The sequence below is a fragment of the Myxine glutinosa genome, chromosome 4, assembly GCF_964187855.1.
Source record: "Myxine glutinosa chromosome 4, kmMyxGlut1.1, whole genome shotgun sequence".
Lineage (NCBI taxonomy): Eukaryota > Metazoa > Chordata > Myxini > Myxiniformes > Myxinidae > Myxine > Myxine glutinosa.
The window spans coordinates 184861383-184880619 of record NC_136264.1 but is presented as its reverse complement, the minus strand read 5'-3'; the positions used below and the strand labels follow the sequence as shown (position 1 = coordinate 184880619).

General features: G+C 43.8%; 1 protein-coding gene across 1 annotated transcript in view; it reads right to left on the bottom strand.

Moving 5' to 3' along the window:
- LOC137425561 (semaphorin-3G) overlaps window positions 1-13398 on the bottom strand; it is a 73076-nt gene extending 59678 nt beyond the window's left edge. Inside the window, exons 1-3 of the mRNA XM_068114114.2 lie at window positions 13104-13398; window positions 12551-12681; window positions 2273-2460 (exon numbers count right to left, since the gene is read on the bottom strand). Coding sequence (XP_067970215.1) covers window positions 2273-2460; window positions 12551-12659 — 297 coding nt within the window. The 5' untranslated portion in view covers window positions 12660-12681; window positions 13104-13398. The remainder of the gene's footprint in view (window positions 1-2272; window positions 2461-12550; window positions 12682-13103) is intronic.
- Window positions 13399-19237: the final 5839 nt, after the last annotated feature.

The window sequence follows — 19237 nt, the reverse complement described above, 5'->3', positions numbered from 1 at the left end:
TTTATTTTATATTTATTTTATATTTGAGGCCTATTTTACTGGTTTATTTTATATTTATTTTATATTTGAGGCCTATTTTACTGGTTTATTTTATATTTATTTTATATTTGAGGCCTATTTTACTGGTTTATTTTATATTTATTTCATATTTGAGGCCTATTTTACTGGTATATTTTATATTTATTTCATATTTGAGGCCTATTTTACTGGTTTATTTTATATTTATTTTATATTTGAGGCCTATTTTACTGGTTTATTTTATATTTATTTCATATTTGAGGCCTATTTTACTGGTTTATTTTATATTTATTTCATATTTGAGGCCTATTTTACTGGTTTATTTTATATTTATTCTATATTTGAGGCCTATTTTACTGGTTTAATAGCCAAGCTTGCCAGGATAGAATGTTGGTGTTGGGTTCTGTGGGTTAAAGGTTTAACATCTGAGCTGGTCAGTTTATTATGAGGTGTAAAGGCCTTCATACCAATTTTTCGCGAGGATTAACCACAGAACAGATGTTTGGATTCCATTCAGACAATTACAGTGATGGGAACACCAGATTATATCGGTGGTGCCTGGTCCTACGAAGCAGATGTATCTATCGCCAATCAGTGTACCTTGTCTAAGTAAACAGACATGTTTAGGCCCAGAGATCGAGAAACGCCTTTCGCTCGTCCCTTTTGTGCAAACACTTTGCTTTTAGGTGAAAGCCACGGAAAACTGTCCGTTGTGCTCCTGGAGTTGAGAAATTAGACACGGTGACATGTAAGAATGCTGCGGTAAGGTGTTTTCTCCAGTAAAAAAAAGAAATAAGGCATGTGCTGTTATGATTGTAATTTCATTAAGAGGGTTTGCATGCCTGGTGCTAGAAAAATATTAGCACTAGGGTTCCAAAGCCTGACACAATGTGTAGCAAGATGGCTACCATTTCAGCAGCAACTGATGGAGTTTCAGAATTCACCAATGACCTCGTGCCTGGTTGATACGGTACTCAGACGTCTGTTTGTGCACATGTGCACTTTCATGCTTGTTCATTTCCCTGTTCATCTGTGCCTGCCGAGCTATCTATCTGCTAAGAGCAAATTGACCTAGGTTCAATTACGAACTCATTACGCTGGATTGTGTCAGTGCTGAGGTTCAGCTATATGCGACACCGATGCGGTGCCGCCATTGATTAGGGCAGGAATTTGGTCAGGGAACCGGCACACATGGTGGTTCACTCTTTTCAAAATGTAGCGTGGGACCGATAATGTTCAAACGAAAATACTTCCAGGTGGGAAAGTTGACTTAATTATCCCTTTAAAGGATGAGAGTTTAGAGCTGGCCATGAAATTGAACCTAGATAATGATAATAAACTAGTAAGCATGTGAAAATGCAAAGCCCATCTGCGTCTGTTTGTATTCAGTCATCTTCTTCTTCTCCTTTTTCTTCTTCCTCTTCTTCTTCTTCTGTATGCCCAAAATAACGAAAACAGTTTTAAAAAAATACAAAATGAAAATTGATGATTTTATGCAGCCTGACCTTTGAGCTTTAGATCTAAAAAAATTATCACTTTCTCGCCCTTGTTGGGTGAACCAATTCTGTGACCAAATATGCAAATTCTTAAAGTTTCAGGTCAATTGGACAAAAATTGACGATTTTATGCAACCTTGACCTTTGACCTTTTGATCTAAAAAAAACAATCGAAGCCTACCTTTTGATGAGTGAACCAATTGAGTGACCCAATATGCAAATTCCTGAAATTTCAGGTCAAGCGGGTGTAAATTGGTGATTTTACGTAACCTTGACCTTTTGACCTTTTGATTAAAAAAAAACAATTGGCTTGTAGCTTTTGATTGGTGACCCAACTCAGTGACCCAATATGCAAATTCTTAAAATTTCTGGTCAATTGGATGAAAATTTAAGATTTTATGTGACGCTGACCTTTAACCCTTTGACCTTCTGACAAAATTATTAATTTGACTTCTCGATATTATCAAAATAAAGCTTTGTAGAACATTTGATGACAAAACTCTAATGGTAAATTGAAATTTCAGGTCAATTGGATGAAAAAACTGATCTCCCAGACTCAGAGCAGACTCTAACCATGACACCACACGGGGCTATAGGTGAGCATGCTACCAATGATACCTCATTATCCCTTATTGCCAATAAGTGTCAACGATACAAAACTTCAATCACCCATACCCACCGAACCAATCAGATGTGTTGTAGAGTGGCTGGCTATAAACGTGACAAAGAGTGGTTTAGAGCTTGTGCGCACATTTTACCTTGCGAGCATCTCCCAGATCATCGAGTCTGAGCGAGTAGAGTGTGTCACGTGTTCCGAGGAATAGCCTTTCGTGGTACTCATCCAGGAGTAGTGCGCCCAGCCAAAGCTTGGAACCATCACTAGAAGTTGCACCACTGTCTCCAACCTCACCATAGAAGCTGGAAGTTCGGTTCCATTCCACTAGATCTGCAGCCAGCAAGTCAAGTCAATGGAAGTCCTTTATTTATGCACAATCTGATGTTTGTCTTCATCAAAACAAATTAGGACAAGCATTAAATAATTTCTTTTCTCAGCCCAAGTTGGAAAATGGAAGCAAACACAGAAGAATTCCTGCTCACAGATGAGTGATTTTACTGAAAAACTCGAGTGTGGGGCATTTTATACCTCAGAAGAAAGTGTGTGTACTGCACACCATATTGGGTATGACAATTATACCAAAATTTATACCATGTAATATGAGAGGTCTTCGAGAGGCTTACATGAAAAATGCATTTAAACAATTGTTACACTTTTCATAATCAAACATCACACTGTTGTATTGTTACGAAGGCCAATCGGATCACAGCAATCCAAGACGTGTGTGTGTGTGTGTGTGTGTGTGTGTGTGTGTGTGTGTGTGTGTGTGTGTGTGTGTGTGTGTGTGTGTGTATGTGGTTTCGATTTACCGGCCTCGCCCTTTGACCCATGGGGCTCAAAATTGGCATGTCGAGGGTCTATTCCCCAAGGATGGTTTTGCGCTACCACCTGCCCCTCCCTCCCCCTCGTCCCATGCTCAGCATCTGCGCATGCACACACCTAACTCCCTGACGTTTTGACCTCGACCGGGTGGAAATTGGGTAATAAAAAAGGGAACACTGCAACAATCCACAATTAATAGTTCGGCGACATCAAACATTTAAAATACCTTGATCTGATTGCTTCATTGCTTTACCTTGATTGGTTATCATTCCGGTGACGTTGGTAAATCTATATATTCAGGTATATTTTAAGAAGAAATATTGAACTATACATATATACGAGTATATATATATATATATGTATATATACAGTCACGTGAAAAAGTAAGTACACCCCATGTAAAGTTTTGACTTTTTCAACATATTTCAACATACAGCTATTTGATCTTCATTTCAACAATATTGATAGATAAAGGTGATATAATATAACAAATATCATGAAACATTTACATTTTGTAGTCCATTGTATAATTTAAATAAACATAAATGCAAATTTCGCATGTGGAAAAAGTAAGTACACCCTTGACTCTAATAGGTGGTATTGCCGCCTTAGGCAGAAACAACCTCAAGTAGGCGTTTCTTATAACTGTCTACCAGTCTCTGACATCGACTGGGAGAAATTTTTGCCCACTCCTCCATGCAGAATTCTTTCAGCTGTGCGATGTTTGAGGGGTTTCTTGCATGCACAGCTCGTTTCAAATCCCCCCACAACATCTCGATGGGATTTAGATCCGGGCTTTGACTTGGCCATTCCAGAACCCTCCATTTCTTTCTTTTCAGCCATTCCTTGGTGGATTTACTGGTATGTAAATACCAGTGCAAGGTCATTGTCATGTTGCAAGATCCACCTTCGTTTGAGCTTCAACTTTCTGACAGATGGCCTCACATTATCCTCAAGCACCCTCTGGTACAATGAAGAATTCATAGTGGATTCAATGATGGTGAGCTGCCCCGGCCCTGATGCAGCAAAGCTGCCGCAAAGCATAATATTTCCACCACCATGCTTTACAGTTGGTATCAGGTTCTTGTGGTCAAATGCTGTCTTTGGTTTTCGCCAAACATGTCTTCTGGTACTGTGGCCAAATAGCTCTACCTTTGACTCATCTGTCCAGAGCACATTGTTCCAGAAGTGCTGGTCTTTGCCCAGGTGTTCATTGGCAAATTTTAGTCTTGCCCTGATGTTCTTTCTGGACAGCAAAGGTTTCCTCCTGGCACTCCTCCCATGTAGATAAAATTTTTGCAGCCTCTTTATGATGGTAGACTCGTGCACTTTGACATCAACAGTGGCAAGAGCTACCTGTAGGTCCCGTGATAACATTCTGGGGTTCTTCGAGACTTCGTTCAGCATCTTGCGGTCTGCTCTCGGGCTGAACTTTCTGGGGCGGCCTGGCCTGAACAAGATGGCAGTTGTTTGGAATCTTCTCCACTTGTACATGATCTTCCGGACAGTCGAATGATTGATTTCAAATTGTTTGGAGAGCTTTTTAAATCCCTTCCCAGTCTCGTAGGCATCCATAACCTTATTTTTGAAGGCCTCAGAGAGCTCTTTTGATCTCGGCATGGTGACGCCGCACACTTCAACAACAAAGAGCAAACCAAACTAAATGTCTGAGGTTTATATAAGACAGGTTCCTCCAAGATCCTCTCTAACGATGTTCTAATCATTTGCACCTGAGCTGGTGCACCTCATTCTAATTTTAGGTATTTGCAGTAGTGATAAATGTAGGGGTGTACTTACTTTTTCCACATGCGAAATTTGCATTTATGTTCGTTTAAATTATACAATGGACTACAAAATCTAAATGTTTCATGATATTTGTTATATTATATCACCTTTATCTATCAATATTGTTGAAATGAAGATCAAATAGCTGTATGTTGAAATATGTTGAAAAAGTCAAAACATTACATGGGGTGTACTTACTTTTTCACGTGACTGTATATATATCATTATTCTTGGACACACTTACCTCTAAGTTGACTAACCAGGGTTTGAATCCAGACCCAGCCATAAACTGTCATCCAAGTGTTTCACAGGCAGAGTGATTCATCAATGTACTGTATGTGCCATCTTTCGGATGGACGTTAAACGGACGTCCTGTCTGCTAGGATTCGTTGATGGACGATAAAGATCCCATGGTGTCCTTCGCGAAGAGTAGGCAAGCTATCACCGGCACCAGCAGAGGGCCCTGCATCAGTGGCACAGCCGCACCCTCAGCCAATGAAGCTACTCTACAGCCTTGTGCTGCATTCGAACGAAGAAGAAGAAGATTGTCATGGGAAAACTCAGCCAACAGATATTGGTTCAGGGCCAAACATGAATTACAACTACCACATCTTCAATGAGGCGCTTATCCATCTGCCAGACATTGTGGAGCTATTGGGAGGCCAGGCGCTGGATGTGGAAGGATTGACAATTCCATAATATTAACCGGGTCGCACTTCTTAATCACATTCAACAAACAGAGCCACAGCTTACGGACGACCAAATGGTAGTTTATGACAGGGTGATGGTACACATTGATTAATTCTGGGTTAGGAGGATTGATATTCCTTGATGCTCCTGGAGGCACAGGGAAGACATTTCTCAGAAACGTCATTCTCGCAAATGCTTGTTTCAGTGGTCATGTCACATTGGGAGCTTCAAGGTGTGAGGTTGCTGCCCAACTTCAAGGTGGACTACCAACCCATTCTACATTTAAGATCCCACTCAACATGGCAAGCACAGAAATGACAATGTGTGCCATAAAACGAAGCTCAGCTTTGGCATCCTTCCTCAATGAGTACAAAGTCATCTTCTGGGATGAAGCTACATCGTCACATCGACTGGCAGTGGAAGCTCTCGATCGAACACGAAAGGCATCCTCAAAGGCAGCGACCTCATGGGTTGTCAGGATTTTGTTGGTGTTGTCAGGATATTTCCACCAATTCAAAGCATAAAAACACTTTGTATGACAACAAACATGTGATCATTCCTTAGAGATAATCACAATGCAGGTCAATTTGCAAAGCTGCTGTTGAGGATCAGAGATGGTCAGGTGCCTCAAGTTAGTGACGGATATTTCATCAGTATACCACACAAATTGGGGACCATGATATCTTCAGCCAAATATCTCCAGGCAAAGTGTACCAAAATGCACTGCAACACGACAAAGACGTGGAGAGGCTGTGTGAGCATGCAAACCTTGCTCCACACAAAGATTCAGTAAAAACAATCATCTGGGAACTTGTGCAAAGCTTCTCGGGGAAGGACACTTCCTATAAAACAGTGGACAAAGCCATGAGTGACAATGAAGCAGTTACATATCCCATAGGGTTCCTGAACAGCCTGGAGACCTCAGGCATGCCACTTAACCATCTCCTTCTGAAAATAGGAGTGTCGGTCATGCTCTTACGCAACCTCGACCCACCAAAGCTTTGCAACGTAACTCGAGTAATCAAACAGTTGCTGCCGAATTGCATAAATGTCACCATCCTGAATGCACCAAATAAGGGAGAGCAAGCCATGACTCCAAGGATACCAATCCTCCCACCAGACAAAGGCTTGCCTTCTGCCTTTCAGCAAATTTAGTTTCCAGTCAGTCTGCTTCAGCATGACCATTAACAAGTCCCAAGGACAAAGTTTCAAGGTTGTCGACCTAAGTCTTCAAGAGCTCACATTTACATTTGGCCGACTGTATGTGGCGGCAAGCAGAGTGGGAAGCCCCAAAGGAGTTTTTATACTGTCTGGCCACAGATGCTATCACATTTATCAAGATACATTGTGATGAAAAAACTTGGAATATAGTTTACCAGGAAATTCTTCAGTGATATGAAGTCAGTTGCACCTCATCCTCAGTTCACAATTGTCAGTCATTGTTATTACCCTCGCCAGAGGAGAGGGTATTGCATTTGAGTCCGTTTGTCTGTCTGTTTGTTTGTCCGCACATAATAAATATAATTTCTCTGCAACCGTTTGTCCGATTGACAGGAAATTTTCACCATAGGTGCCTCCTCCTGTAGAATTTTTAAATGATAATTCGACGTCATATGTCACGTGGTACAGGCGCCATCTTGGAAAAACCGAAAAAAATTGTGCCTCGATATCTCCGAAAGCGTTGCATAGAAAAAAATTGAAACGTGGCTCATTTTAAAGAACTCTCCAAGGGGAATAACAATGATGATATCATAGGTTTATGATGATATCATAGGTGCCTCCATTTATGATGTCATAATTCGACAAGTACAAAGCTTCATCCAATCAAGATTTCTTGAGCGTCATCTAGGGATACATTGGTGGAGAAAAAAAGAAAGAATTATGACGTCATCGGTCACGTGGTTCGGCCGCCATATTTGTTTTAACACAAAAACCTTTGAAAAAACACTAAAAACACATCCTGGCAAGGGTCTGCAATCTCTGATTGCTCTTTCTTGTTGTTATTGTGATATATAAAATAAATTTTTTTAATTCAAGATAAGCTTTAGCCAGGTGAAGAATGGGTATCTCAGCTAGTGTTTCTATATATATATATATATATATATATATATATATATATATATATAGTATATATATATATATATATATATATATATATATATATATACTGTATATATATATATGAGGATGAGAGGAGGATGAGCGCACATCTGAGCAGGAGTTGACTTTTAGATCCTGCAAAGACCTTTCTGTTATAAAATCTGTAGCTTCTTAAAGCTCCTTCCTGAATATCCCCCCTTCGTCTGACCTTCACTCTTCAACACGAGGTCTCCTAATGAAAAGAAACCGAGCTGACGTTGCATTTTGAGCATTATACTCTGGACATTAAACACTCAGAAGGTCAAGTCAATTAAATTCAGTCAATTTGTGGAGAAAGACAAGTGAGCCATCTATATATACACCATTAAGATTTCGCCTAATTCTACACATAAATTGTTCCTTCTGAGGTTCCATTTTGCTAAAAATCTCATTTTCTCAAAACTAATAAAATCAAATTGATCACACCGATTGTCACAGTATCTTTTAAAAGCTAAAAGACTTCCAATTCTCATTACAACATCTATGGGCTCTGCCCTTACAGACTCGGCTTCAAAGCACGAGGCCCGTGGTGATTACCGTGCAAGTAAGGTAATTAAAGCAAAAATACTTGAATTATTTTTTTATTTAAACCTACAAACATTCTGTATTCAGTGAGCCGGTTACTCAGATGTTTTATTATGGTGAGTGACACAAAAACATTTTTGAATTTCAGTGAGGTGATCACCTGATGTGCCACCATCGATCAAAACTGCTTAATCAGTAAGGTTATCTCAGTGGCTTTATAGTGGTCTTGTCGAAATACGATGCAATTGCTATCACATTTATCAAGAACTGTGTGGATGGGTGATCCAGATCCTGTGACGATTTATGGGTTTGGTGTAGAGCAGGCATGATGGGCCGAAGCCCCCCTTCCTGCACCAAATTTCCTTGTGTATGGTTATGTGAATTTACTTGCAAATCGAACGTTGTATATTTTTCACTACAATATCGAGGCATGTGGAAGAGCTTGGTGATGGAGGGTAAAATTATAATGAATTGACAGGGCCAAAGTTGGACACAACAAGCAAGAGAATGAATGAACAGGGAAAGAGAGGGCGGAGGGGAGGACACCCGAACCTACATGGAGGAAGGTTCGGGTTAGGTTGGGTTAATTGAGGGTAGAAAAGATCATGGGTAGGGATAGGGGATGGCACGATATGGTGGTACACCACCTACTTGAAGACTTGGAGACAAGAGATGTGATTGAACATTGATTGATTGAAGTGGTATTGGATGGAACGGTGGGATTTAACAATGTTATAACAATCAACCATCAGATAACGTAGCCATGGCCAAATATAATAGACTCACCCCTTGGAAAATAATTATGAGAAGTTTTCACAACATCAATGTGAGGAATGTCTTGGAATAACGTATCTTGATGATGAGGATAATCATGTTGATGATGGAATAAAAATAACATGGAGCTCAAGAAGTGAGACTTCAAAAAGATCCTAACATTACCTCATCAAAAGTTTCACTTGTCACTTCTCGAATCACTTTGTTTTTTAGTTTATTCAAGTCTCGGTTTTCAACGTCGAGTTTCAAGTCAACCCTGACACCTCATGAATCAAGCCACAAGTTCGCATGAAAACATTTTTCTCTCTGTAATGCAATAAGTCTATATATCAGACGACGTCACTGTGACATCATCAGCGGTGATGGCGCCGTGGCAGGCAGGCGTATTATATTCAATTGTCTCAGCGCTTTCCTCAAAACTTACATCCAAAATAAAACTCGCTAGCAACTTGGTCAAGTCACAGTATTTAAGGCTCGAGTGTGAAAAATGTACTTGAAAGCCATATCAAGTCCTCAGCTGGAAGGTCTTTCATCATGAAGGCCTGAAAAATACAACTCGATTCCTACAGCCGCGGCATTCGCAGGATGTAACGCCCATGGAAAAAAAAAAAAAAAAAAAAAAAAAAAACAAGCGCATCCATCACCAAAGGTGCAAGGCGTGCATTAGGGTGTTTATGTGGTTTTTGTGGAGTTAAATTCGAAATTCCAACCAAAGTGACGTGAGCACCAATGTGCAACGGGGAATAATGATCATTCGAACAGTCGTCAGGATAGACATGACAAACTTTCTTTTCCTTCTTTCTTCCTGCCTCCCTGCAAATATGTCAACGAAATGACCTCCAGTCGCGTCCCAGAGACCCTGCCATCGGATCACTGGTAGGAGAAGCTGTCGGCGGGCAAGAAATCCACACGCACTTTCACCTTTATGGGTGCTTGCAGGTTTGTGAATCGGTAAGCGCTTTTTAATTCCACGAGCCTAACCGGTCAAAGAGAAAATGAAGACTTGCGTTGGAGTTCAGTCGGTGTTTGTTGTTACGGCTGACAAATGGCAGTAGTTCGTCGCAACAGCAGCGATAGATCATTGTGACTTAACAGCAGCCGTAAGGCAAGCGACGTAAAAACGGCACAATGCGAAGAACGACCAGAACACCGGGAGCTGGCTGAGGGACACGGAAACGGCCGCCGCGAGCCGAGGACGCCGATCTGGCTCCCGGCCGAGTGTACACCCAGCAGCCATTGCTTATGCTCTACAACACATCCTGCGAGACCTTTTGTCGTGAAGAACTCCTCGTAAAACTGCTTTATGGTATTCTAAATTATTTCCTGATGGATTTTCGAACGAATATCTTGCACCGAGAGGTCAGGGCCTTCCACTTCGATTGTATGCGACTCCACTTGCCAAGATCTTGCCTCGGCAGTCAAACAAGATACACAATACAACTTGCGTGGTTTGCTTTACGAGGACGGTTAAAGAGAAGCCTTTCCTTTTTGTGCTGCAAAAACGATATTGCATGGCACTTGCAGGAAATATGTGGAAAAATAAAAACATTCTCGGCTTAGCATTCCTTCAACCAGTAATGCTTTTCTTACCGATTAAAAAAATCTTTACTTCTGCTTATATGCGTGATAAATCCACTTACATCTTCAGGCAGAATAATCTAACAGCATATGAAATAGAAGGCCGATAGCAATCCGCCAGCGAGAAACCCTGCAAAAGAATGCAGATGCTTCATGGTCTAGGAAGGACTTGTTTGTGTGCATGGGTTCAAGGGGGAATTCTGTCAAGAACATGATAAACTTCTGCCTTTCTGATGGCCTGAGACTGATGGACATGGGGTATGGAGGACCTACGAAGGCTTTATCATGGCTCCAGACCAAATGCCTACAGAGCATTCTCCTACTGCATTGATGAACGCACACCAGCTCATTCAAAGGATCTATTATCCCACAGCGGCGGGAAAGAAACCCGAGCAAGGGGTAAGTTTATATAACATTTTTTTCCCCACCAAAAAAGTTTGTTGCCGACGTCACTCGTCGGGCCTCCTATGTGGGCCCACGGGAGAACCACCGGGGGCAGCAGCTTGTTTATCCAAATTATGTGCACGGTCTTGGGGTTGCAAGTTCCGAGGCTGCGACAAGCGTCATGTCGTGGGTTTAACAAGCACAGAGCCAGACAGGACGTGCAAGATGGATGCGGACTTTGGGGGTATCATGTCAAGAATTGTGGGGTGTGCTTGTGGTTTGGGGGAGATGGGTGGGGGGTGGAGAGGATGGTATCTACTACCACTTCTAATAAGTACATCCCGGTCGGGAGTTTGCCAAAAAAACTGATGTCATATCTGATAAGTGCTTGCCAGAGTATGAATGAGAAAGGGTACGCCTAATTGAAGCACCTTTCATTAAAAAAAAAAGCAGATGATCCGAAAATTATGGAAAAACATTTTTTAAATAAAGTGAAATTGCCACTTATTTATCATTTTCGTTTGGGGAACGGGGGTTGAACCGTTGAGGCATATATAGTGCGTATAGTGGGGTTATGGAAGGCGGATGGAGGGGGGGAGAATGGTTTCAATATTTACACCATAGATACATACACCACCAAAGGTGGATGGAGGTTAATTTTTCACCCCTGTCCATCTTTGTTTGTTTGTCTGTTTGTGAACAAGATATCTGAAAAAGTTGTGGATGGATTTAGACAAAACCTGGCGGATAGGTTGGGTGTCCGACAAGGAAAAATTGATTCAATTTTGGCGAAGATTCGAATCCGCATCCGGATCGATAATTTGTTAAGTGATTCTTCACCATTAAGTGATAGGGCTAAAACCAATATATAACACGACATCTGAATAAGTCGTGGACGGATTCAGATGAAACTTGGTGAACGAGTTGGTTAGGTGACAAGAACAAGCGATTAGATTTTGGTTCAGATCCGGATCCAGATATCGCCAATCAATGGGATACAAAACCTAACCTGTTAAGCCTAGCAGAGGTATGCTCGGATCTTCGTGAAATTATTGAGCTTTCCCGAGTACCTATTCTAGTTGTGTATGTAATAAATATATGGCACCAACATCTACATTCTTTCTCGACGCAAACACTCATGCCTCACTTCTACGCGCAAGCTGTGGTCCCCGATTGGTAAGGAGCGCACTCACAGAGGGTGCTGTCCTAATGCTGTAAGCGGAGACACCAGTGCGCAATTACGTCTTGCTAAGCACACCTTAGGGTGGGGCTGGAGGAGTTGATCAAAACCAAGCTAAAGAGTGAAATTATTGAGCTTTTCCCACAAATCTCGTTTGTTCAAACACCTGACATCGCTTCGCTGTTTGCACTCATTGCTATTTTACCTCTATATGGAAGAGAAACGTTTCATGTGTTAGTGACGTGGTGCATTTTTTTCAATGATTATTTATGCATCATATTTGTGGCATCAATTGACTTGTAATTATTGGGTTTAAGGGTCCCTGCCAACAATGGCATTCCTTTGCGAGATATACATGGACGGAAACAGACGGAACATCCGAGTAGGTATTCACGCAAAACTCCTGCGTGCTCTGCGATGCAGCACACCCCTTCTACACCACCATGCCAATATGTAGCAGAACTCAACACTTGGGGAATCTAATTTAGTATAGGTACAGCGTGTTGCCGTGAACACAAGGCTCATCCCAATCACGGGTCACACCTTTGTAGTTGAGGCGGAGGCGAGGCAATGGAGCACCGTGTCCCGCTGCACCGAGAGAGCCAAGGAGGAGCAGCAAGGCTGGAGTGAGACAGCGCCCTGTGCCCTCCATGACTGGAGCAAGACCCGAGCACCTGTGCGCATGGAACACGAGAAACCATGTTGTCTGCCGTTACACAACCAAGACGTCACCTGCTCTACCTCGTACACCGTGGTCTATCTAACAAAATGTCAACTTCAATTACCTTAAAGACCACACAAACATGCGAATGGTAGACCGTGCAAGACCAAGAGATAAGAGACAAACTACAAACCTCGAAGTTTAACATAAACCGTCCAATCATATAAATTCACCGGATTAAAAAAGGAATCTGCATTCAATTGGTGGTCAGGTCGATCCTTCATCCAGATTCAGATTCTGGTTCAAACACAGCGAAGTTTGATTCAGTAAACACCATTAACATAGGCTTTGATGGTGTTACACTGGATCATTGAACGGACAGCCCAGCCGGACCAGGTATACCTATGGTAGCGTCGCACAGACCCAAGGACTCACCACGCTGGTCGAGCCCTCGCACCTTCCGCTCGAGATGATCACAACAGCGGGATATTTGCAGGATCGGCACAAAAGTGTCAATTTCCAGCCACGCAGGTTCACGGACACAGCAGCAGCTCTCGGTGCAGACACTAAGCCGCGACTCGTGCAGTTATAACCCAGAATCCAAAGCCAATGTTCCAGATGTCAGTCCTAACCCCGAGCCCTCAGTCCCACCTCGATGTCCTCCATAGAGCGGGGCTCGTGTGCGGTGCTCAGAACTGAGGGGTGAAGCGCGCAATCGGTGCGCCCTGATGAAAGGGCGGGGCCTAGAGAAGGACCTGGGTGTGGCTGGGAAAGGGGAGGAGCCGAGCAGGCAAGGCAGAGAGAGGAGCGCCCAGAAGGGTACATTAATGGCATGGGGTTAGGGAAGGGACCGTAGTGCACTGCTGCACTACCTGGCCCGACCTGCTAGAGGGCGCCTTGTGTACTCATCAACATGTGCACTGCGGCCAAAGTCGTGCAGCCGTAAATCTCCCGCCAAACGAACTGATTGTTTCAATGTAAATGAAGATTTGTAAATACGTTGGATGTGAGTTCAATAGAAGATTCACAAACAACACCAGCGATAATTATATTAATTTATCATTTTCATCCTTAGATTATTATTTGTTACAGAATAGTGTACATTTTACAAGTGGTGCCCCCAAGGTCCTGTTGGGACCATGGTGGTGGTGTTCTTAGAGATTCATATATATACATATATATATGTATATACATATATATATATATATATATATATATATATATATATATATATATATATATATATATATATATATAAAATATATATATAGTGAGTGTTGCGGTTTTGAGAACCCACACAGATAACATCATTAAAGGTTAAAGGTTGCACCCCATAGATAGGCCACAAGCAACACGTAGGTCACCATAGGACGTCAGTTATTTCATAGTCTGTGTTTAGATAAGGCCATTTTCCAATAGTTGCATCTGCGTTGTGTTAATCAAATAAGAGTAGGCCCTTCCGTTCATTTTGGCAGCCTCCCTTCCAAGTGAGGCCATTAAGCGCTAGCCAGTCTGTACTCGCCCTCGTCCTTTAGATTGCCAGCAGCGTTCGCCACCTCGCTGGGCTTCCGCCCAAACCAACCCAGAAACCCATGAGGTAAGGCCCGAAAAGGGGGCGGAGCGCCAGGATGAAGGTGCGGCCACGTCAACCAGTCATCAAGGCGGAGCCAGTAAGCCATAACCAGCCAACCAGGGCTGGAGTGAGATCACCTGACAGGCATGGCTTTGGGCTTCGAGAGCGTTCGCTGGCTTGGGTTATAAAAGCGCGAACACAAAGCCCTTGAACAGGACTTATGCAGCGGTGCTCGTTGAACAGGACTGTGCACAGAAGACCTATCGTGGTTGGAAGGACTTGTTGGGAGGTTGGCTTGTGATAAGAACTTACAGAGCAGCGCTCATTACCGAAGACTGAAGCCAAGCATTGGTATTACAAAGGACGCGCTGTGGCAACCCGCTGTACTAAGGGCGAGCACGCGGCACGCATTGCCAAGAACCGCAGCGTGCAGGACATTGGGGAGGGGGCGCTTGGGGCGAGTAAGACCGGTAGCGCCAGTACAAAAGCGCCGGTACACGAATTACGTACGCCGATAGCCCAAGTTTACCTTCCCCCGTCATTATAATTGTCCGCTCGCATTAAACTACGTGGAGAGCTGCCTGCCGGGTTTCGTCTGCTGGACACCATCGCCGGACCTTCCACCCTACCATCTGCATCCCCATGTGAGTCTGGAGTCTGAGACCGAATCTGAGAGCGAGCGGGCCCGAGTCCAGGGAATAAGTTAAGACTGTAGTTAAGACTGCCCTGTGTACTTTTCCTTCCTCTTTCTTTCTTGTACATTCTTTCGTTTCCTCTTCTTCTTTGTACATAATTAATAAATCAATCTGTTCTTCCTATTTTCCTGGTTTCCTCTCAATCCGATCGTCCTAGTCTTTTCTCCATTGGGTAAACGTGGCACGATTAGGAACCGCTACAATCGGGTCTAGCCATTGTTAACAGCTCGGATCGCGGATCGCTATCTGCTCGGCGTTTCCACCTGATATCCGTGATTCGAGTGGGAGTTATTCCCTTGCTTCACGGTCGGTGGTAGTACTTAGGTAATAGGACTAAAACTCGACCAACAACCCTATTTACCACCGACCGGAAGGAACGTTTTAACCCCCAGGGTCGCGTCGGCCAGATAAAAGACAAGGGGATTAACCCCCTTTTGATAAGGGGAGAGCTGACGTTTGAGATCCGTAACAAATGGTGTCTGGAAGTGGGATTTGGAACCCGAACCAATTTTTTTTTAAAATCTTTTGGACAAATTTGGTCCAAATTACGAGCGACCCAAATTTTTTTTTTTTTTTTTTTGTATAAAAGATCGAGGCTCGTGAAAGAGCGAACATTTATCACACAGAAAGACAAACCGACAAACCGACACATAACCGACAAACCGACACATAGAACAAATAACATCGGGAGCGGTAGACAAGATGGGGAGAGAGGGGGAAGGACACAAACACAACACAACACAACACAACACAACATTTTAGAGCAGGAACCGAGAGACATGGAGACATCGAGAGATCTGTGGGAGGGAGATGGCTTTGGGGGGGAGGCATGGGAAAGGGGGTGGGAGAGGCATAAAACATATGGACACTGCCAGGACTACCAGGAAAGAAGTTGGAATTACAAACAAGGTGGATCTGGGGTGAATTAGTGGGGGTAGAAAAGATCAAGGTTTTGGATGGGGGAAGATAGGAGATGGTGGTGAACAGCTGTTTTAAAGACCTGGAGGGAGGAGTGGGATTGAAGGGAGTGTGGGAGTTTGTTCCAGAGGTGGGAGAAAAGAGGAATGAAGGAGTGAAGGTGAGCAGAGAGCCGAGATTTCGGCAGTTTAACCATCAGAGGCTTGCTGGCAGATCTTGTGCGACCTGTAGGAATATTTGGGGGACAGAGCACAGAGAGAGCTGGGGGAGCAAGGCCGGAGAGGAGTCGGTAGAAGACGGAAAGACCACCAACCTGCCTGCGGTGAGTGAGTGAGAGGCCCTTGGAGTTAGCTTCATCACGGGAGATTCCAATGATTCTGAATGCTTTGCTTTCAACAGCGTGAAGACGAGCTAGGTGTGAGGCAGGAGCACCAGCCCAGAGGGGAGAGCAGTATTCCATTGAGCTGCGGATGAAAGCCTTGTACGTGGTGAGGAGCTCAGGTGTGCCAAGGAAGGACTTCGCACGACGGAGGATGCCCAGTCGGCGACTGGCTTTGCAGGCCAGCTTGGAAATGTGGTTTTCCCAAGAAAGATCATGGCAGATAGTGAGACCCAAAAGCTGCAGCGACAGAACTTCTTGGAGAGGATTGTTGAGAAAGTAGATGGGAGGGTTGTCCAGTCGATCTTTTCGGAGAGACATAGTAAGAGTGTGAGATTTGTCAGGATTGAAAGACATGTTCCACTTGTTTGACCAGTCTGTGATTTTGTCCAGGTCTTCAGAGAGTGAGGAGGCTGCAGACTGCCGATCTGAGGGAAGAGGAATGGAGCGGCAGAGAGTGGAGTCATCAGCAAAGAGATAGAGAGGATTTTCCAGAGAGTCGGAGAGATCATTGATAAAGACCAGAAAAAGCAGAGGGCCCAGCACACTGCCTTGGGGAACTCCAGCCTGAACAGGAAGGGGAGATGAGAGAAATCCATTCAGGGCCACACGTTGACTACGACCAGAGAGGAAGTCCGCAAGCCATGCATGGAGATTTCCATGGATACCATAGGAGTAGAGTTTGGTGAGCAGAGCTGGGTGCCAGACCGTATCGAAGGCACGTGATATGTCGAGGGAGACAGCTCTGATTTCCTGTTTGGCATTGAGGACCTCCATCCATTGTTGAGACAGGAGAAGCAGCATGTCCAGAGTAGAGTGACCTGGTCTGAATCCAAATTGATGATCAGAGATCAAGCCATTGGAGAAGAGGAAAGATTTCATATCCGAAGCAATGATGGATTCCATGACTTTGCTGATAATTGGGAGCAGGCTGATTGGTCTGTAGTTAAAAGGATCTGTTTTTGCACCTTTTTTGTGTAAAGCGGTAATGTTTGCTGATTTCCAGGATGCTGGCAGATGACCTTGAGCAAAAGATAGGGTGAAAAGAACAGAGAGAGGGTGAGATAGAGCGGCAGAGCAGGATTTTAGGACCCGTGGGCTGATGCCGTCTGGTCCAGTTGCAGAATCAGAGTCGAGGTTAGACAAAAACTCCTCCACCTTGTCAGGAGAGAAGGACACAGAGTCCAGGAGCAGTTGGGTTCGACTGGGAAAGGTGGGAACAGAGAGAGATGGGTTTGGGACTAAAGATTTTGAGGCAAACACAGAGTTGAGGCATTCGGCTTTGTCACGTGCGATGTCAACTGTGTGGCCATTTGAGGTAAGGGAGGGGATGGAGGGGGAACAAACACCAGAAACGGGGTATACTTGCCGGTCGTAATGTCTGGGTACTGTTGGCGATTATGGTTGTTGGTGTACTGGCAGCCCTTTTTAGATGAAATAAAACATAAGGGAAAATCACAGGGGCAATTACACACTGGGGATTATTCTTAAGCTCTACCTAATTAGCATAGCTCCACCCCTCGTATGGAGACACATATACGATCTTACCGGACAGTCGGCTTAACTTAGATGCATGAAATTTAGCATTAACATCTAAATTAAATCGTGCCATGGATAGCCAAGGCGGTCGGATGCCGGTGGGGGTAGATGAGGAGGAGTTAGAATCGACCCAGGACCCCTGGGAAGAATTGGGACAATTGGCAATGGATGAGAACATTAATGAGGGGCAGGTAGCAGGCGAACAAAATGGCGGCGCCTCGCACATGGCGACGAGAGCCGCGCCCGCAGCGCCAATAGATATGCAATCCTATATGGGCACTTTCATGGCACAACTCATGAAAGAAATAGGGGAAATAAAAAACGAAAAGCAGGAAATGAAATTTGGGGCGGGGCCTCTCGGCCTGCTTGACGCCCAATGACGAAGCTCGGGGCGTGGCCTGTGAATTACAAACCTTCGAGGCGGAGTCTAGCCGTCCTTCGGGAATGTTCGGCTGGGCGGGGTATACTTGCCGGTCGTAATGTCTGGGTACTGTTGGCGATTATGGTTGTTGGTGTACTGGCAGCCCTTTTTAGATGAAATAAAACATAAGGGAAAATCACAGGGCAAATACACACTGGGGATTATTCTTAAGCTCTACCTAATTAGCATAGCTCCACCCCTCGTATGGAGACACATATACGATCTTACCGGACAGTCGGCTTAACTTAGATGCATGAAGGTTTCTTCTTCGTGACATTCGGAACACGCTAATCTATACAATTCTATCTAGACCAAGGTATTTCATTACCTACCCCCACACATGTAACAATATATATATATATATATATATATATATATATATATATATATATATATATATATATATATATATATATACATACATACATACAGTATTTGCTATACCACCTGTTTGCTATATCATATATATATATATATATATAGATATATATATATATATAGATATATATATATATTGTTGCGGACACGACTTAAGATGTTGCTTGACCGAGCGGAATGGCCGCCGTGTTCGCACAGTTTACCCGATTACACTCGAACGTTGGCCAAATCGCGCTATGCTAAATCAATGAAGGAAAGGACACAACGGCTGGATAAATGCAACGACACAAGGGGTACAGTTCTCAAGACCTCCGGAGGAGGATATAATATTTGTGATGCAGAAACGGGTAGATTACACGGTAAGAGGTAAAGCACAGAAAAGATGGGCACTTAGACACAGTCTTATCTTATCCCTGACAGACCACAGACAAACGGGACAAGACTGACTTACACAGGGATTGATGGCAAGGAAGGGCAGGCAGTCGATAGCACAAGGTGCACCTTGGCTCAGGGGCAGAATCAAACGCGGTCCGGTCCAGAGATGCGGGGAGGTATTCAGCGCTTGGAGGTGGCGTCTTCTCTCTCCGTGGTGTGGGCGCATCTGACGTCACCTCCCTCTTCCTGCGCATGCCCAGCGGGGGAGTGACACGCCCTCGGCTCGTTAGC